Raw genomic sequence first — 22,506 nt, forward strand, 5'->3', positions numbered from 1 at the left:
CTAGATGTTTGTTTTGACTAGGTCATCAAGGTGTTTGTTTTATCTAGGTCATCTATATGTTTGTTTAAAAAAAAAATATCAAAATATGTGAAAAGTTTTCTGTAACATTGTTACCCACAGAATGTGTGTTGTATATGTTGAAATGGTTGGCCATCTGTCACGTCATGACATATCAGGGTTCAGTATACAGAGGGAAGAGACAGGCACAGCTATGGGATATATATCGATGGATCAGCCGAGGAGTGGGATAAGCCAGGCGTTCAGCCCCACAATTGTTCCAAGTGGTTTCCTCACCTTTGTGGTGTTTCACTCATCATTTATCAGGGTTGTGGTTCTTTCAGCTGTCCTCCTCACATAGAGCTTCTTCTTATTGTCAGCCTTTTTAATGGGATCAAATAATGATGGTATTAACTGTCAGATTTAGAAATATTACCGATGATGATTGAAATTTGGTAAACCCATTGGCAATTTTAAGAAACAATTATCATTAATTGTGTCTTAAGTGAATATCCTTATGCAATGAATTTTCAGATTAAACTGAAACATAATGCTGCCAGCTAGTCCCTCGATCGGTGTGAAATAACATCCACAGAATATAGGTCACCAGAGCTATGGTAAGAAATTAACGTAAGGAATGGTTTAGGGCTGTGAAGTAGTGATTATCTGGGTTGTATCAAAGCTGTATGGAAATCCTTAATGTAAAAATCCTAGCTACTAACACAATACAGTGGTGTGAATTAACACTTAATGAAGAAGAAAAAAAANCGTTTAGGTGAACAAAAGTATATTTGGCATCGTCAAATAATGTTGTAAAGTCAGATGAGCACGAAGAAACTGACGATACGTCAGACACGCTAGGCCCGGGATTACTTTCAATATCGCCAGAGAGAAGGAGCAATATTCGGAGAAGTACTAACATAGTAAAGCAAATAGATATGACGCTCTTCACTTCGTAGGGTACTTGCCTGGTTCGGGTATTAAAGTCATATTTAAGTTTGCATGAGACTTGTAACATGTACATTAAGATATGCGATGCATATAATACAATTAATACAAATAAAATATCCACTAGTACTAGTAAAAAAACATTTAAGGGTAAAATGCACATCTTAATGCAAAAACTTGTTACATTAAGGATTATACATTAAGGATTGCCAAAATGCTTTTTGTGTACCAAGGTTCCAAATATATCATCAATGAACATTATTCATAAAAGATACTGTTACACAGTGTTCTTGTGTTGAACTTCTTTTGGACAGGAGATGCAGGTCATTGATAAAGTGCAGCATATACCCTTAAATCAAGAATTAAAGTGGCATACACACTTAAGTCCAGAATTTCCTTTATAATAAGATGGCTGTAATTTTCATATCTTCCTTTATGGTGTTACATTTGGTGTTTAATGTGAAATCAGTTATAGTGTATGTAATACAAGTAATGCTAAGGTTTCACAGGGTCAAACTGTCACCATTTAGCTTCTGGCACTAATTATATGGTCCAGTTCTCAAGCCTCACTGTAAATGTAAATCTGTAGATCTTTCTAGCGGGACTAAAATTTCATCATTAAGCCATTAAATTTGCAGAATTTCTATGGTAGATATTTTTAAGACCGCAAAACATTAAAAAGAGAGGGAAAAAAGATCATACCAAATTTGTAATAAAAATCACATCCCAAATCGTAATAAAAATCACATCTCCAAATCGTAATTTAATCACATTCCCAAATCGTAATGAAAGTTCCATTCCTAAAAAAATAAAAATCCTACAACAGAATAAAAATCATATCACTCTGTAGGTAATGAAAAACATATCACAACGTCATTATATTGCGTTGTTTCAGGCATACACGTGTATCTAGCATTGGTAGCTTCACCATGGACTATGTTAGTTATTGATATCAAGTCTAGGGCGCTACTTCACCTGAATCCCTATACTGATATATGAGGTTCATATACCATCACCATAGAAACAGCTTTGATGTAAATGTTATTGGTGATATAGGTTCTGTAGGCACACTATAGACCCATATTTACCGCTAATAACGCTACTTCATGCAATATTGGTATAAAACCATTGAAGGGTGTAAGACTTTGATATATCAATCTGTTAATCGGAGTGTATGTATACTCGTAAATATAATATAAGTACAATTAGTCTTGGGTCCATTGTGCTGTACATCATTGTATGGCGATGAGAAATCAATGGTCGTCACAAAATGACAAGATGTCGTGTTGGTTATTATAGTATGTTTCCTTGACGGGGCTTGTCGGGAGGGGACAAATGGATCTCTGACTATCTCCGTTGGATACAGGAAACTCGTTGACCCACTAACTCCTCTGTCCGAGGTAAAAAGCATAATTGCCGAGACAGAATAATCCATTGATTTCATTATTGTTGCAAAATAATGGTGATTGATTTATTCGAATATAAAGCTAATCTTAAAAATAATGAATAATTCTTAAAGATTGATTCCGGAACATTTTATGCATTTTCATATATCTATCGCACAGAATACCAAAATATTTATGAAAGTGTGTATTAATCATGGAAATACTAAAAACAAAAAAAGCAAATAATTATACATTCCTCCTTGCATGTATGTTAATAAATATACATAATGGAATAATATGTGATAATTAACAGTTAAAGTATGGGTATGAGGGATATAGCAAGTGCATGATCCCCCGAGGCCAGGACTATTTCCCGAGGCGAAGTTGAGGGAAATAGTCCTGGACGAGGGGGATCATAAACTTACTATATTCCGAAATACCAATACTTCAACTGTTTTATTATACCGATACAAACACTCCCTTACAATATTCTAAATATTATTAGACAACAAATTTTCAACAGTTGGGACACTTTATTAACAAAACTAAGATTTTCCTGAAAATCAACATCAGAAAAAAACAGTTTTCGCAATAACATGAAATAAAGGATATCACATGTACAATAAACAATAAATTACAGTTTTTGCTTGAAAATTAGCCAACTGTCTTTTGCCTCCAATATGTCCGAGAACTCGCTTTCTTCCAACACAGAAAACCTTGGGGTCGTCATTTCTGTTGTCGTCTGTCAACAACAATGCGAGGTGAAGGTCTGTCCAGAAAGGACCGGCTCCACTGGCCGGAAATTGCCGACGTCATTCGATTGCGCTGATTGGTCAATATTCGGTCAGGCCCCGCCTACGACGTCACTCAATTTCCCGCATTTTCCGAGGGAAATAGTTTCAAAACTATCGCACCCCTCCAGACGAACTATTTCCCTGGCATGCAGTTAGAGGGGAAATAGCTTGTTTATGTGGTTACTTTTGTAAAGTGTAAAATAAGTAGAGGTATAATAATCAAGACTAATCTTCTTTCAAAGCCATCTAGTCAGACTTAAAGCCTGTCTTGTTGACATTTGTACAATATTCATATTAAGCAAAATAGAATGCTCTTGCTGGAGGTATTCCATTCAACTTTGCCATTTATCATGAGGTGATTAATTGAAGTTATACAACAGTTCTGTATTTTGTCTTGTAAATACCGGGTAGTTTGAATCAGATGACACCAGAGAAACCCTACACATGCCTTTCTGTTGAGGCAAGGTAGTAAGCCTTACAGCTAGAGAGGAACAGCCAATCCTATGGAAGTGGAGGAATCTAGATAAGGTGTTACTGTGTAACGACTCAACAAACTTACGCTGTCAGACACGGCCATGATGATACACATCACAGACAAGTGGTGTCAGACAGGGCCATGATGATAAACATCACAGACAAGTGGTGTCGGACACGGCCATGATGATACACACCACAGACAAGTGGTGTCAGACAGGGCCATGATGATACACATCACACACAAGTGATGTCAGACACGGCGATGATGATACACATCACAGACAAGCGATGTCAGACACGGCCATGATTATGCACATCACAGAGAAGTGGTGTCAGACACGGCCATGCTGATACACATCACAGACAAGTAGTGTTAGACACGGCCATGATGATACAAATCACAGACAAGTGGTGTCAGCCACGGCAGTGATGATACACATCACAGACAAGCGGTGTCAGACACGGCCATTATGAAACAAATCACACACAAGTGATGATCACGTCTGACAATGACCACAGTGTAATACTGATGTCAGACAATGACCACTGTTTGATAATGATGTCAAACAGTGACCACTGTGTGATACTGATGTCAGACGATGACCACTGTGTGATACTGATGTCAGACATTGACCACTGTGTGATACTGATGTCAGACATTGACCACTGTGTGATACTGATGTCTGACAGTGACCACTGTGTGATACTGATGTCAGACAGTGACCACTGTGTGATACAGATGTCAGACAATGACCACTGTGTTGTGTGATAATGATGTCTGACAGTGACCACTGTTTGATACTGATGTCAGACAGTGACCACTATATGATACTGATGTCAGACATTGACCAATGTGTGATACTGATGTCAAAAAGTAACCACTGTGTGATACAGATGTCAGACAATGACCACTGGGTGATACTACAGACAAGTGGTGTCAGACAGGGCCATGATGATACACATCACACACACGTGGTGTCAGACACGGCCATGAAGATACACATCACAGACAAGTGGACTCAGACACGGCCATGATGATACAAATCACAGACAAGTGGTGTCAGATACGGCCATGATGATACACATCACAAACAAGTGGTGTCAGACACGGCCAGGAGGATACACATCACAAACAAGTGGTGTCAGACACGGCCATTATGAAACAAATCACTGACAAGTGATGATCACGTCTGACAATGACCACAGTGTAATACTGATGTCAGACAATGACCACTGTGTGATACTGATGTCAGACATTGACCACTGTGTGATACAGATGTAAGACAATGACCACTGTGTTGTGTGATAATGATGTCTGACAGTGACCACTGTTTGATACTGATGTCAGACAGTGACCACTGTGTGATAATGATGTCAAACAGTGACCACTGTGTGATACTGATGTCAGACAATGACCACTGTGTTGTGTGATAATGATGTCTGCAAGTGGTGTCAGACACGGCCCTTATGAAACAAATCACAGACAAGTGATGATCACGGCTGACAATGACCACTGTGTAATACTGCTGTCAGACATTGACCACTGTGTGATACAGATGTAAGACAATGACCACTGTGTTGTGTGATAATGATGTCTGACAGTGACCACTGTGTGATAATGATGTCAAACAGTGACCACTGTGTGATACTGATGTCAGACATTGACCAATGTGTGATACTGATGTCAAAAAGTAACCACTGTGTGATACAGATGTAAGACAATGACCACTGTGTTGTGTGATAATGATGTCTGACAGTGACCACTGTGTGATACAGATGTAAGACAATGACCACTGTGTTGTGTGATAATGATGTCTGACAGTGACCACTGTGTGATAATGATGTCAAACAGTGACCACTGTGTGATACTGATGTCAGACAGTGACCACTATATGATACTGATGTCAGACATTGACCACTGTGTGATACAGATGTAAGACAATGACCACTGTGTTGTGTGATAATGATGTCTGACAGTGACCACTGTTTGATACTGATGTCAGACAGTGACCACTATATGATACTGATGTCAGACATTGACCACTGTGTGATACTGATACACGGCCATGATGATACACACCACAGACAAGTGGTGTCAGACACGGCCATTATGAAACAAATCACAGACAAGTGATGATCACGTCTGACAATGACCACTGTGTAATACTGATGTCAGACATTGACCACTGTGTGATACTGATGTCAGACAGTGACTACCGTGTGATACTGATGTCAGACAGTGACCACTGTGTAAAACTGATGTCAGACAGTGACCACTGTTTGATACTGATGTCAAACAGTGACCACTGTGTGATACTGATGTCTGACAGTGACCACTGTGTCATACTGATGTCAGACTGTGACAACTGTGTGATACTGATGTCTGACAGTGACCACTGTGTGATACAGATGTCAGACAGTGACCACTGTGTGATACAGATGTCAGACAATGACCACTGTTTGATAATGATGTCAAACAGTGACCACTGTGTGATACTGATGTCAGACAGTGACCACTATGTGATACTGATGTCAGACATTGACCACTGTGTGATACAGATGTCAGACAATGACCACTGTGTTGTGTGATAATGATGTCTGACAGTGACCACTGTGTGATACTGATGTCAGACAGTGACCACTGTGTGATACTGATGTCTGACAGTGACCACTGTTTGATACTGATGTCAGACAGTGACCACTGTGTGATACTGATGTCAGACAGTGACCACTGTGTGATACTGATGTCAGACAATGACCACTGTGTGATACTGATGTCAGACATTGACCAATGTGTGATACTGATGTCAAAAAGTAACCACTGTGTGATACAGATGTCAGACAATGACCACTGTGTGATACTGATGTCAGACAGTGACTACCGTGTGATACTGATTTCAAACAGTGACTACCGTGTGATACTGATGTCAGACAGTGACCACTGTGTGATACTGATGTCTGACAGTTACCACAATTGTATCTAAATAATTAAATGTAACTTTTCATCTCAAGGCTAGACAATCAATAATTGTTGTTGTTTTTCCTAATCAGAAAAAAATGCATTCAATATAAATGTATGTAGTTCAGTGTCTTTGAAGAAAGAATGGTTTGACAAGAAACTTAATCTCACAAGATAGCATGGTCCTTTCAGGAATGATGTAGTGATTTCAATTTTCATGGAATTTTTATTAAGAGACCGCCTTCATGAAAAAAATAGTTTTTGGACTTGCCAACGGTGGTCCATCACTTCCCCTTGCCATATAGAATATACGTGATCCGGTATGCTATGTACATAGAGAACTATTGAATGCTTTAACATATAAACAACCTGGATATTGAAGAGTAATTGACTGTATTTATTTTGTGTCAGGATTATTGTTTACAATTTTGCTCCCTCCACAGCTCCCTCCAGGTTCCCCTCTAGCTCCCCTTCCCGATCCATTCACAGCCCCTCTACCTCATCCGTCCCTCCACAGCCCCCTTTAGCTCCACCTCCTTCAACAGCCCCCTCTAGCTCCCCCTCCTTCCACAGCCTCCAGCTTCTCCGTCCCTCCACAGCCCCCAGCTCCCCCGTCCCTCCACAGCCCCCTCGAGCTCCCCCGTCCCTCCACAGCCCCCTCCAGCTCCCCCGTCCCTCCACAGCCCCTCCAGCTCCCCGTCCCTCCACAGCCCCCCCCAGCTCCCCCGTCCCTCCACAGCCCCTCCAGCTCCCCGTCCCTCCACAGCCCCCTCCAGCTCCCCCGTCCCTCCACAGCCCCTCCAGCTCCCCGTCCCTCCACAGCCCCCTCCAGCTCCCACAGTCTTCCCATCTCCCCAATCGCCCCAACCCCAATCATCTACTTGTCCATGTCTTTACCACTGCATTATTCATTCTCAAGTTTTCATGCACATCATTCATTATAAATCTCATGTATCATTTCTGGATTTCACATTTCCAAGTCTGAAAAATCCCATGCTATTCACACTGCACCTGTTTGGTTGACATTGAAGGACCAATGGAGCTTGTGCTTGTTATGGTAATCATCATTTATCAGCATGGATTTTTTATCGTTTTGAATGGCATTGTAGAATTCAACTGAATATGTTATGAGATGATTATTTCCAAATGGGAATATAATTCCCTCCTGCCACAATCATATCATAGCTTAATCAGCATCACTCATAATTGAAAAGCAAAAAACGTATATTTTATTTAAACATAACTGTAAAATCTAAAAACAGAAAACATTATGTGTATGCGATGGCACTCTGATGCCACTGGCCTAAACTCCTTCTCTTGTCTGTTTGTTGTCCCCTAAACTCTTGGTCTTGTCTCTGTTTTCAACTAAACTCTTGGTCTTATCTGTCTGTTGTCATCTTAACTCTTGGTATTGTCTGTCTGTTGTCATCTTAACTCTTGGTCTTGTCTGTCTGTTGTCACCTAAACTCTTGGTCTTGTCTGTCTGTTATCACCTTAACTCTTGGTTTTGTCTGTCTGTTATCACCTTAACTCTTCGTCTTGTCTGACTGTTGTCACCTTAATTCTTGGTCTTGTCTGTCTGTTGTCATCTAGACTTTTAGTCTTGTCTGTCTGTTGTCAAATAAACTCTTGATCTTGTCTGTCTGTTGTCACCAGACCTACATCCTTGGTTCTGTCTGTAGTTGCTGCCCTTGACCCCCACTCCACATTATATGGCAGCTGTTTGACCCCCACTCCACATTATATGGCAGCTGTTTGACCCCCACTCCACATTATATGGCAGCTGTTTGACCCCCACTCCACATTATATGGCAGCTGTTTGACCCCCACTCCACATTATATGGCAGCTGTTTGACCCCCACTCCACATTATATGGCAGCTGTTTGACCCCCACTCCACATTATATGGCAGCTGTTTGACCCCCACTCCACATTATATGGCAGCTGTTTGACCCCCACTCCACATTATATGGCAGCTGTTTGACCCCCACTCCACATTATATGGCAGCTGTTTGACCCCCACTCCACATTATATGGCAGCTGTTTGACCCCCACTCCACATTATATGGCAGCTGTTTGACCCCCACTCCACATTATATGGCAGCTGTTTGACCCCCACTCCACATTATATGGCAGCTGTTTGACCCCCACTCCACATTATATGGCAGCTGTTTGACCCCCACTCCACATTATATGGCAGCTGTTTGACCCCCACTCCACATTATATGGCAGCTGTTTGACCCCCACTCCACATTATATGGCAGCTGTTTGACCCCCACTCCACATTATATGGCAGCTGTTTGACCCCCACTCCACATTATATGGCAGCTGTTTGACCCCCACTCCACATTATATGGCAGCTGTTTGACCCCCACTCCACATTATATGGCAGCTGTTTGACCCCCACTCCACATTATATGGCAGCTGTTTGACCCCCACTCCACATTATATGGCAGCTGTTTGACCCCCACTCCACATTATATGGCAGCTGTTTGACCCCCACTCCACATTATATGGCAGCTGTTTGACCCCCACTCCACATTATATGGCAGCTGTTTGACCCCCACTCCACATTATATGGCAGCTGTTTGACCCCCACTCCACATTATATGGCAGCTGTTTGACCCCCACTCCACATTATATGGCAGCTGTTTGACCCCCACTCCACATTATATGGCAGCTGTTTGACCCCCACTCCACATTATATGGCAGCTGTTTGACCCCCACTCCACATTATATGGCAGCTGTTTGACCCCCACTCCACATTATATGGCAGCTGTTTGACCCCCACTCCACATTATATGGCAGCTGTTTGACCCCCACTCCACATTATATGGCAGCTGTTTGACCCCCACTCCACATTATATGGCAGCTGTTTGACCCCCACTCCACATTATATGGCAGCTGTTTGACCCCCACTCCACATTATATGGCAGCTGTTTGACCCCCACTCCACATTATATGGCAGCTGTTTGACCCCCACTCCACATTATATGGCAGCTGTTTGACCCCCACTCCACATTATATGGCAGCTGTTTGACCCCCACTCCACATTATATGGCAGCTGTTTGACCCCCACTCCACATTATATGGCAGCTGTTTGACCCCCACTCCACATTATATGGCAGCTGTTTGACCCCCACTCCACATTATATGGCAGCTGTTTGACCCCCACTCCACATTATATGGCAGCTGTTTGACCCCCACTCCACATTATATGGCAGCTGTTTGACCCCCACTCCACATTATATGGCAGCTGTTTGACCCCCACTCCACATTATATGGCAGCTGTTTGACCCCCACTCCACATTATATGGCAGCTGTTTGACCCCCACTCCACATTATATGGCAGCTGTTTGACCCCCACTCCACATTATATGGCAGCTGTTTGACCCCCACTCCACATTATATGGCAGCTGTTTGACCCCCACTCCACATTATATGGCAGCTGTTTGACCCCCACTCCACATTATATGGCAGCTGTTTGACCCCCACTCCACATTATATGGCAGCTGTTTGACCCCCACTCCACATTATATGGCAGCTGTTTGACCCCCACTCCACATTATATGGCAGCTGTTTGACCCCCACTCCACATTATATGGCAGCTGTTTGACCCCCACTCCACATTATATGGCAGCTGTTTGACCCCCACTCCACATTATATGGCAGCTGTTTGACCCCCACTCCACATTATATGGCAGCTGTTTGACCCCCACTCCACATTATATGGCAGCTGTTTGACCCCCACTCCACATTATATGGCAGCTGTTTGACCCCCACTCCACATTATATGGCAGCTGTTTGACCCCCACTCCACATTATATGGCAGCTGTTTGACCCCCACTCCACATTATATGGCAGCTGTTTGACCCCCACTCCACATTATATGGCAGCTGTTTGACCCCCACTCCACATTATATGGCAGCTGTTTGACCCCCACTCCACATTATATGGCAGCTGTTTGACCCCCACTCCACATTATATGGCAGCTGTTTGACCCCCACTCCACATTATATGGCAGCTGTTTGACCCCCACTCCACATTATATGGCAGCTGTTTGACCCCCACTCCACATTATATGGCAGCTGTTTGACCCCCACTCCACATTATATGGCAGCTGTTTGACCCCCACTCCACATTATATGGCAGCTGTTTGACCCCCACTCCACATTATATGGCAGCTGTTTGACCCCCACTCCACATTATATGGCAGCTGTTTGACCCCCACTCCACATTATATGGCAGCTGTTTGACCCCCACTCCACATTATATGGCAGCTGTTTGACCCCCACTCCACATTATATGGCAGCTGTTTGACCCCCACTCCACATTATATGGCAGCTGTTTGACCCCCACTCCACATTATATGGCAGCTGTTTGACCCCCACTCCACATTATATGGCAGCTGTTTGACCCCCACTCCACATTATATGGCAGCTGTTTGACCCCCACTCCACATTATATGGCAGCTGTTTGACCCCCACTCCACATTATATGGCAGCTGTTTCTGTTCCATTTTGGACGCCATAATTTGCTTGTCATTTAGTTTGCTGAAAATGCAGTGTGTCGCACAAATGGCAGCTAATAATGGTTGGGGAGAGTGAATAGAAACAGGCTCATTAACTTCTCCTTCAGTGGCCTACAGTAGACTTCGAACACTCACGTTGCCCTTTTGGCCACAGTCAGGTAGAAAATTGCTGTGTTTTTTCTCGGGCAGTTGAGTTGATAGGCTGAGGATATTATAAGGCAGTTCCATACCACTAATGCCTATTATCTACGCTTCAGAAATGTCATATAAGAGTCATTATTAGCTGTAGGAGGTAAATCCACAGAAAGAATTGGCAGGTTTACAGAAGAACAAATATGATAGCAGCCATTTCTATGAAAGCAGACTGACAATTTTGTACTTGAGAGTTTTTCTTTTTTTTGGAGAATATTTGAAATTCAAGCAACAATTGATACAATAATGAAATAATGTTTGTATGAGATAAAAGTAGGATACAAATTGTAATGGAATTACATGTGCTACCAAATCCTGGCAGCCGTCACAACCAAGCACATTACACAGTTTAATTGAATTAGGGAAATAGAGAATTTCATTATACCATCATGAAATTGTGGAAAATAGCATCTTGTTCGAATGAATGAAAAACAAAGTTTCATTCTTTTTCCTTGAATGTCACTTTTTCCTATTGACTATAAATGTACTTTGTCGGCACCAAAATAGCCCGAGTAGAGTTCAAGTGTTTGAGTTTTAGCTGTAAGACAAATCACTCCCAGTGTCAATAATTGATTTAACATTTCAAAGCTGCATCTATTTTACAGTTGATTAAAGCAATCCGCACTAAACACACGAGCCTAATAACAAGGTTAAAAAGGAACATTGATTTAGATGAAATGTTATGGCCCTGGATTTTATCCTAAATAATAGAATCATTCTCGTGTCAACTGGTGCAGAAGTACAGGAATTCCAGCTCAAACAAGGGTCTAATTATCACAGGTAAAGTCAGTCCAACTCAAATGGAGGCTAAATATTACAAGTACAGGAATTCCAGCTCAAACAAGGGTCTAATTATCACAGGTAAAGTCAGTCAAACTCAAAGGGAGGCTAAGTATTACAAGTACAGGAAGTCCAGCTCAAACAATGGTCTAATTATCACAGGTAAAGTCAGTCAAACTCATAGAGAGGCTAAACATTACAAGTACAGGAAGTCCAGCTCAAACAAGGGTCTAATTATCACAGGTAAAGTCAGTCAAACTCAAAGAGAGGCTAAACATTACAAGTACAGGAAGTCCAGCTCAAACAAGGGTCTAATTATCACAAGTCAGTCAGATTCAAAGGGAGGCTAAATATTACAAATACAGGAATTCCAGCTCAAACAATGGTCTAATTATCACAGGTAAAGTCAGTCAAACTCAAAGAGAGGTTAGATATTACAAGTACGGGAATTCCAGCTCAAACAATGGTCTAATTATCACAAGTCAGTCCAGCTCAGAGGTTCAATAACACAAGTACTGGAACTTTAGCTCAGAGGGAGGCACGAGCTCCATAGCACAAGTACAGGCAGTCCAACTCAGAGGGAAGTTCAATATTGAAAGTAAAGTTTAGTCCAGCTCCGAGTGGACTCAATAATAAAGCCGAATATCTGAGCGAATTGCTGACGACAACTTTGGTTCTATCGAAAGAAATGCATAACTGTAAAACATTAAGTCAAATCGCTTAGATGTAGGACACTTATTTTAATGGGAGGGATAGGTAGGACACTTATTTTAATGGGAGGGATAAGTAGGACACTTATTTTAATGGGAGGGATAGGTAGGACACCTATTTTAATGGGAGGGATAAGTAGGACACCTATTTTAATGGGAGGGACAGGTAGGACATTTATTTTAATGGGAGTGATAGGTAGGACACTTATTTTAACACGAGCGATAGGTAGGACACTTATTTTAATGGGAGGGATATAGGTAGGACACTTATTNTTTTAATGGGAGGGATAAGTAGGACACTTATTTTAATGGGGGGGATAGGTAGGACACTTATTTTAATGGGAGGGATATAACCAGCCACTTTTGGGTCATTCAGATATTAATCTTCATGTCCTGGTTGGTGTCCATGAGCTTTGCATCCATTGGAATATGTGTTGCCTAAAAGTGTAAGATAAGGTACAGGACTGACGCTATATATAGATCCATGAATAACAGCTAAATTAAAGGCTGATATGTAGGAACCGGTGAAAACCTAGAAGTGTTTCTTCGATTTCCTTTTTATGGCTGATGAATGAAATGCTCAGCGGCACCAGGAAAGTAATACATATTTTCCATCTCAATTTCTTTTGGCAAATTACAACAACTATTTGGTTACTGAGTTGTCATTTATCAGTAAATTCCTAAAAGGCGCTCGACTTGCCTCCTTTGGTTTGTGTTTGACTGTTCACAGTTGTTTGGTATATCTGTCCTAAATAGTTTACAACACTGCTGTCCCCCTAGAAACAGCTAGCTCTGTATATATTCACTGCTATCCCCCTAGAAACAGCTAGCTCTGTATGTATTCACTGCTGTACCTCTTGAAACAGCTAGCTCCGTATATATTCACTGATATCCCCCTAGAAACAGCTCGCTCTGTATATATTCACTGCTATCCCCCTTGAAACAGCTAGCTCTGTATAAATTCACTGCGATCCCCCTTGAAACAGCTAGCTCTGTATAAATTCACTGCGATCCCCCTTGAAACAGCTAGCTCTGTATATATTCACTGCTATCCCCCTTGAAACAGCTAGCTCTGTATATATTCACTGCTATCCCCCTATAATTAGCTAGCTCTGTATGTATTCACTGCTGTACCTCTTGAAACAGCTAGCTCTGTATATATTCACTGCTATCCCCCTAGAAACAGCTAGCTCTGTATGTATTCAGTGCTGTTCCCCTAGAAACAGCTAGCCCTGTATGTATTCAGTGCTGTCCCCCTAGAAACAGCTAGCTCTGTATGTATTCAGTGCTGTCCTCCTAGAACCAGCTAGCTCTGTATGTATTCAATGCTGTCCTCCTAGAAACAGCTACCTCTGTATGTATTCACTGCTTTCCCCCTAGAAACAGCTAGCTCTGTATGTATTCATTGCTGTTCCCCTAGAAACAGCTAGCCCTGTATGTATTCAGAGCTGTCCCCCTAGAAACAGCTAGCCCTGTATGTATTCAGTGCTGTCCTCCTAGAACCAGCTAGCTCTGTATGTATTCAGTGCTGTCCTCCTAGAAACAGCTACCTCTGTATGTATTCACTGCTTTCCCCCTAGAAACAGCTAGCTCTGTATGTATTTACTGCTATCCCCCTAGATACAGCTAGCTCGGTATGCATTTAGTGCTGTCCCCCTAGAAACAGCTAGCTCTGTATGTATTCACTGCTATCCCCCTTGAAACAGCTAGCTCTGTATGTATTCACTGCTGTCCCCCTAGAAACAGCTAGCTCTGTATGTATTCAGTGCCGTCCCCTAGAAACAGCTAGCTCTGTATGTATTCACTGCTTTCCCCCTAGAAACAGCTAGCTCTGTATGTATTTACTGCTATCCCCCTAGAAACAGCTAGCTCGGTATGTATTTAGTGCTGTCCCCCTAGAAACAGCTAGCTCTGTATGTATTTACTGCTATCCCCCTAGAAACAGCTAGCTCTGTATGTATTTAGTGCTGTCCCCCTAGAAACAGCTAGCTCTGTATGTTTTCAGTGCAACCTTTATTGCATGATGACACAGCTTACCCACTCAACACTCAATGAAAGAATAGTGGAAGATGAAATCCTCTCAAGTCAATTAAATTCTCAAAATGCTATACATAGAATTCAACAACAGGAAAACAAGAAACAAGATGTATTCGTGGTTTGAAAGAGACAACCACAGGAGGATAACACACAATATTAACTCTACGGTACTGCCACTATATAACCTTACCACTAAGTATATTATATTGGTCAAGAAGGCGTTCATATAGCTATGAATGTTACAGCACTTATATTTACATCAACATGTATTGTTGGACACCACTGACCTTCGCTGAAACATGGTTGTTCTATTGTATACACTATGCTTACACTTATTGGAACTGGATTCTAAACTTCGACAAATAAATCAAATTTATATGAGGTTAAATTTTGAGGGGAAAAAAATACAAGAATTGAACACACTTTTTCGGATGGCATTCGTAGTCAACATGAATGTCAACTTGAGCTTGACAAAGTCAACATGAAGTTGGCATACATATTGACAATGAATGCCAACTGAAAGCTGTTCATTTCTTGAAAATGTCTTCTTAATTAGAAGACAACCACAACAACAAAGATTACAGAGAAGTGATATAAGGTTTTAAGGACTTTCCACCATTCGTAATACACACGTTTTTCTTGTCGTATTTTCGTGTCGTCATTCCGTATTGCGTTGATTAGCAATGTTTCTTTTTATTATTTTATTGATGTTATAGTTTTGAACAATGCCACACACTCAAAAAATGTGAAAGTGTTGAATTTGACCAAAAAAAAAAGTCGGTATTTTTCACAAAATAAATACCCAGTTTATCGGAATGTTTAGATTTTCATAAAATCATCTCTACATATTGACATTGAATTCCGCTGGCTAATTGCGAAAGAGTGGAGCCTCCTTAAGGGTCCTGTTAAAAATAAGGAGATTTGTAGTACAAGTTTTTTTTTAAAAACGGAGGGTGACAGAAAGCGTTGTCAATGGCGATTATCTTGATGCCTATACGTGGCCTGTGCAGCACGTCGTGTTACTGACAGTCACTGTTTGTGACACATATCCCTGTGAAAAGTGGTCCTTTTGTGAAAAATCAATGCGTAAATTATGTGCAGTAACTTTGAAAATGGCTGCAATTTTTGGTAATTATCCCCCAAGTTTAATGATTATGGGTAGCCTATGGCATGGTTACAAGTACAATCGGCAGATAACGTGACGGAGCCTTTCATCGTTAGCGTCAGGTTTGTGGGAGTATCTCATCTCGGTTATATTTAGGTATATTAAATCAAAATAGATGATACCATATATTACAGATCAATACGTATGGATTTTGTGTTAAGCCTGTTTATTACTGAAACTATATAACACACATAGAAATCATGTTAGCATGGCAGACAGAAAGTCTATACATGAACAGATAATAATGGCGTATTGTGGCGTATTGTAATGGCGTATTGTGTTATATAAACCCTCTGGTACAGATTACAATTAGGTTGTCACAGTTACTTTATATCATGTCATGGATACTATACAAAAACAGTGATGTCATAGGTACTATACAAAAACAGTGATGTCGTAGATACTATACAAAAACAGTGATGTCATAGATTTNGCGCACGCTATTTTTGGTGCGTTGTGCGGTCCCACAACTGTACTATACAAAAACAGTGATGTCATAGATTTTATACAAAAACAGTAATGTCATAGGTACTATACAAAAACAGTGATGTCATAGATACTATACAAAAACAGTGATGTCGTAGATACTATACAAAAACAGTGATGTCATAGGTACTATACAAAAACAGTGATGTCGTAGATACTATACAACAACAGTGTATCAGGGTTCTTGAGCACTAATTTCAACTGAAGATGTTTTGTAATTATATGTAATGAAGGAAAGCTGTATTTATAGGACATGCCACCTTATGTTGGCGACTTTATAGTTAGACAGGTAATATAGCAAAGGATATATCATGTAGATTTGTATGTAACATGTGATGTGGATTATAATATAACAGGATATATTGAGGTGATATAATGGAGTTGCCATTGATAAAGATGTGATGCTCTTATTTTCACTTCTTGATGGGTTGACCTTGATGGGTGACCTATTTTCTGGTTGAGAGTTTGACCTCTGGAAAGTTTGAATACTGGATTATTTGACCTCTGGATGGTTTGACCTTTAGATGATTTGACCTCTGGATTGATGACCTATTATCTGGTTGATAGTTTGACTTCTGGATGGTTTAACTAATGGATGATTTGACCTCTGGATGTTTTGACCTGGATTGGTAATCTGTTATCTGGTTGATTGTCTGGTCTCTGGACGGTTTGACTTCTGAAGGGTTAGACATGTATCCTCTAGATCGGTTTACCTATAGTCTGGTAGAGGGTTTGATCTCTCATTGTTCTTAGCTGATAAGACCAGAGTTGCCACATTTGCTAACAACTAATTCGGCTGGTGGTGATATATACATGAACACTTATATAGGTGGGGTTATATATTCGAGGTTAGATGCTCAGGTCATATTGAGGTACCACATTCGTAGACAGCTGATCAGGATGTAGGTACCACATTCGTAGACAACTGATCAGGATGTAGGTACCACATTCGTAGACAGCTGATCAGGATGTAGGTACCACATTCGTAGACAGCTGATCAGGATGGAGGTACCACATTCGTAGACAGCTGATCAGGATGGAGGTACCACATTCGTAGACAGCTGATCAGGATAGAGGTACCACATTCGTAGACAGCTGATCAGGATGGAGGTACCACATTCGTAGACAGCTGATCAGGGTGAAAAAAGACACATTTGTGTGGACTTCTGCTTAGGCTAGAGGTGACAATATTCATGGACAGTTAATCAGGGCGTAGGTGACAATATTCATGGACAGCTGATCAGGGCGTAGATGATACATTTGTAGACAGCTGATCAGGGCCGTTTACTGACTGAACCTTGATGTATGACAGAGAAAGTGCTGTCAGTAGCTAAGTGGCCCTAGACTGGCAAACCCTCACACACAATAGAGCCAAGCTATTTTACCATTATTGTCATCTTTGACAATGAAGTTGTCTGATTATTTGTGCCAGTTGATGACTGTCAATACTGAAGCTGTGATTTTAGGTTAACGACACACTCCAACCGTTGGGCAATGTCCTCCAGAGGATGTCTGCCACAAAGCTCAGCCACTGTACCACTTAGCGGCTGAAATTAGCTCAAATTACACCAAATGTGGTGTTTATTGTTCATCAAGATCATTTTCTAAAATAACGTAATGTCTCATTTTACTGTGAGGTTATAACTAGGCTGACATTGATAAGGGTATTGAGTTATTCCTCCTCATTTTGAGAATCTGATGTAAGATGCTAAGAGGAGATAACATTTATGTTAAATATCATGAGTTTGTACTCCAGAGTAAGTACTGTTCCCTGCAATATTAACTTATGATCATCAACTTTTCATTCTGTAACCCGTATACTCCAGTATAACGTCACAAGTGACAATGATTATACAAAATTCATTACAAAAGACAAAATTGTTAGTTTTTCTTCAGGTTTTTTTTCTGTTAAAATGTCATCATTCAATATCTGGGAAATTAGAAAGAACTCCTAGAAAGTGGCACCAGGCATTGAATGTGAGCAATCTTCACAATTACATTCTAATCCTGGGCTAGCTTATTCTGTTGGGTCATTTGAAGATCTACAAAGGCCATTATAACTGTGAGAGTGCTGGTGAGCATAGTCTACTTAAAAAACTTAAATGATTTCTCCATACTCAGTGACTGATACTCCTTCACCGACTGTACATAATTTCACTGATATGAAACATAAACTATTATTATTTATCAACATCTTTTATCCACTGGTATCTTGAATTTTACCTGTGTAAGGGACCAATGACTGCAGTGTGATATATTCGCCTGTAATTTTCCTGTAAAAGGTAATAGAAAAGGCAGTTTGATAGTACACTGTAACACCTGTATTTTACCTATAAAAGTAAAAAAGTCTTTAGTGTGATAGATTACCTGTATTTTACCTATAAAAGGTAATAGAGATGGCAGTGTGATAGTAATATATCTGTATTTTACCTGTAAAATGTAACATTGCCTGCAGTGTGATAAATTGCCTTTATTTTACCTATAAAAAGTAATAGAGATGGCAGTGTGATAGTTTTACCTGTATTTTACCTGTAAAAGGAAACAAACCCTGTAGCGTGAGAAATTGCCTTTATTTTACCTATACAAAGTAATAGAGATGGCAGTGTGATAGTTTTACCTGTATTTTTACCTGGAAAATGTAACATTGCCTACAGTATGATATATTCGCCTGTAATTTTCCTGTAAAAGGTAATAGAAAAGGCAGTTTGATAGTACACTGTAACACCTGTATTTTACCTATAAAAGTAAGAAAGTCTTTAGTGTGATAGATTACCTGTATTTTACCTATAAAAGGTAATAGAGATGGCAGTGTGATAGTAATATATCTGTATTTTACCTGTAAAATGTAACATTGCCTGCAGTGTGATAAATTGCCTTTATTTTACCTATAAAAAGTATTAGAGATGGCAGTGTGATAGTTTTACCTGTATTTTACCTGTAAAAGGAAACAAACCCTGTAGCGTGAGAAATTGCCTTTATTTTACCTATACAAAGTAATAGAGATGGCAGTGTGATAGTTTTACCTGTATTTTTACCTGGAAAATGTAACATTGCCTACAGTGTGATAGCTTTACCTGTATTTTACCTGTAAAAGGTAGCAAAGCGTTCAGTGAGATTGTTACACCTGTGTTTTACCTGTCAAAGGTAACAAAACCTGCGGTGTGATAGATATACATGTACCTGTATTCTACCTGTATCACTTATAATCATTGTTTGTATGCTCTATTCACAGCTGATGAACTGGGGAGGGTACCGCCTGGAGGTAGGCTAGCCTGGAATCTTTAAGCATTGTTTCTCTTTTTTACTAATCTTAATGGCACCACTGGCACAATAGACCTGTATAAAACACTTAGATATATCTGGTTGTACACCTCTCCTATAGGCCAATCATATAACAGGAACTTTATAATGCTTGCTTTACAGTATAAAGTAATCAATTAAAACATAATTATCATTTTACTTGGCATGCATTATTTTCTTTATAAATCATTTTTATTAAGTTTCCTATTAATCTCTTACAATTTTGAACCTCAGAATGTTGTAAAGAGTTAATTTCGTTGGCATCTGTATTACACTAGCTCTCAGAAAACACCACTGATCACAACCCATTTTCAATAACGACTAACATGATACGCTATTGTATATTTTTTTTATTTGCATAACCTTCATCAATTATGAATAAGCTGGCTTGATCATTGATGGAAAAAATGTTCGAACTGAAAATAAAAATACGAAATTTTGTTTGAATTATTTTTATTAATTTGTATTTCGTCAATAAATAAATGGGATGGGTTGTTATGCATGGTTGGTGCCATCTTGAACCCTGAGAGATAGGTAATGGTGGTGTTAGGAGACCCATTGTACAGAGCCGCTAATCACTACTGTAGCACTGACACGCAACCAGATCTATTTACCCGATAACTGTTTGTATTGGCAGTATCCCGGAAGTATCTCCTATACCTACTGGCCACCAACTAACCAATGACATCACTCCCATAACTTTAAAGGAATGTCGCTACCTATACGTTCTTTTGAAGTAACGAATATAAACTTGTGTTAAGTAATACCGAGTACTTCCTCGTAATTAGCGTGTGCACGGACTAATACAAACACAGAACGAGTAACATCTGTTTGAAAAGCTGATAATGAACAACGAAGATGCTTCAAATTAAACAGCCCCATGTATCATTAAGGAGATGTTTGATTTTATTACGCAGTCTCTTGACTATAGTGACTGGTTTAGGGACAAGGAGATTTAAACATCTGCTTCACATGTCATATAATGAAAAAGCTTTAAAATTCAAATAGACTTTTTTTATATGTACATTTATATATTTGTTTTTGGTATGAAAAAAATCTCCAAGAATTCCCCGATACTGCCAATAATTGAACCCCTTCAACATAACACTTGCATCCTGAATATTCTTCATACAATGTTTCAATCTAATTTTGTTTCATTTTTATTTATGAACAGTTGATGCATGACCTCCAAGGACCTTAGGTTGACCTGGTGTAGAAATTATCATTTTATGTAATAACAAGTTTTGGATCTATACAATATTTGTACACTTGTAATTGTTTAATTAATATCTATCATGTATGCATGCCACTATATTGCTATAAGTCAACTAGACACGTATTAATGCAAGGATGAAGTTGATCTAGGATTTCTTAGATCTTGATATCAGATATATGGCTGACTGGGTGTTAAATCTTTCTTGTAGATGTTACTTTTTTTTTTATTTCATATGAAAATTTACAAATCAAAATGATGGTAAATATACTTATGAGATGTTTGTTGAGATAGAGTATGATGGTAAATATACTTATGAGATGTTTGTTGAGGTAGAGTATGACGGTAAATATACTTATGAGATGTTTGATGAGGTAGAGTATGATGGTAAATATACTTATGAGATGTTTGTTGAGGTAGAGTATGATGGTAAATATACTTATGAGATGTTTGTTGAGGTAGAGTATGATGGTAAATATACTTATGAGATGTTTGATGAGGTAGAGTATGATGGTAAATATACTTATGAGATGTTTGATGAGGTAGAGTATGATGGTAAATATACTTATGAGATGTTTGATGAGGTAGAGTATGATGGTAAATATACTTATGAGATGTTTGATGAGGTAGAGTATGATGGTAAATATACTTATGAGATGTTTGATGAGGTAGAGTATGATGGTAAATATACTTATGAGATGTTTGATGAGGTAGAGTATGATGGTAAATATACTTATGAGATGTTTGATGAGGTAGAGTATGATGGTAAATATACTTATGAGATGTTTGATGAGGTAGAGTATGATGGTAAATATACTTATGAGATGTTTGATGAGGTAGAGTATGATGGTAAATATACTTATGAGATGTTTGATGAGGTAGAGTATGATGGTAAATATACTTATGAGATGTTTGATGAGGTAGAGTATGATGGTAAATATACTTATGAGATGTTTGATGAGGTAGAGTATGATGGTAAATATACTTATGAGATGTTTGATGAGGTAGAGTATGATGGTAAATATACTTATGAGATGTTTGATGAGGTAGAGTATGATGGTAAATATACTTATGAGATGTTTGATGAGGTAGAGTATGATGGTAAATATACTTATGAGATGTTTGATGAGGTAGAGTATGATGGTAAATATACTTATGAGATGTTTGATGAGGTAGAGTATGATGGTAAATATACTTATGAGATGTTTGATGAGGTAGAGTATGATGGTAAATATACTTATGAGATGTTTGATGAGATAGAATATGATGATAAATATACTTATGAGATGTTTGATGAGGTAGAGTATGATGGTAAATATACTTATGAGATGTTTGTTGAGGTAGAGTAGGATGGTAAATATTCTTATGAGATGTTTGATGAGGTAGAGTGTGATGGTTAATATACTTATGAGATGTTTGTTGAGGTAGAGTAGGATAGTAAATATACTTATGAGATGTTTGATGAGGTAGAGTATGATTGTAAATATACTTATGAGATGTTTGATGAGGTAGAGTATGATGGTAAATATACGT

At 39.5% G+C, this 22,506-nt stretch overlaps 1 protein-coding gene across 1 annotated transcript in view; it reads left to right on the plus strand.

Annotated features, from left to right (window-relative positions):
* LOC110457251 (ras-specific guanine nucleotide-releasing factor 1-like) overlaps window positions 1-20,961 on the plus strand; it is an 82,943-nt gene extending 61,982 nt beyond the window's left edge. The window contains exons 2-3 of the mRNA XM_021508439.1: window positions 19,693-19,722; window positions 20,935-20,961. Of these exons, the coding sequence (XP_021364114.1) occupies window positions 19,693-19,722; window positions 20,935-20,961 (57 nt within the window). The remainder of the gene's footprint in view (window positions 1-19,692; window positions 19,723-20,934) is intronic.
* The last annotated feature ends 1,545 nt before the right edge of the window (window positions 20,962-22,506 follow it).

This window comes from Mizuhopecten yessoensis, unplaced genomic scaffold, assembly GCF_002113885.1.
Source record: "Mizuhopecten yessoensis strain PY_sf001 unplaced genomic scaffold, ASM211388v2 scaffold9053, whole genome shotgun sequence".
NCBI classification, from domain to species: Eukaryota; Metazoa; Mollusca; class Bivalvia; order Pectinida; family Pectinidae; genus Mizuhopecten; species Mizuhopecten yessoensis.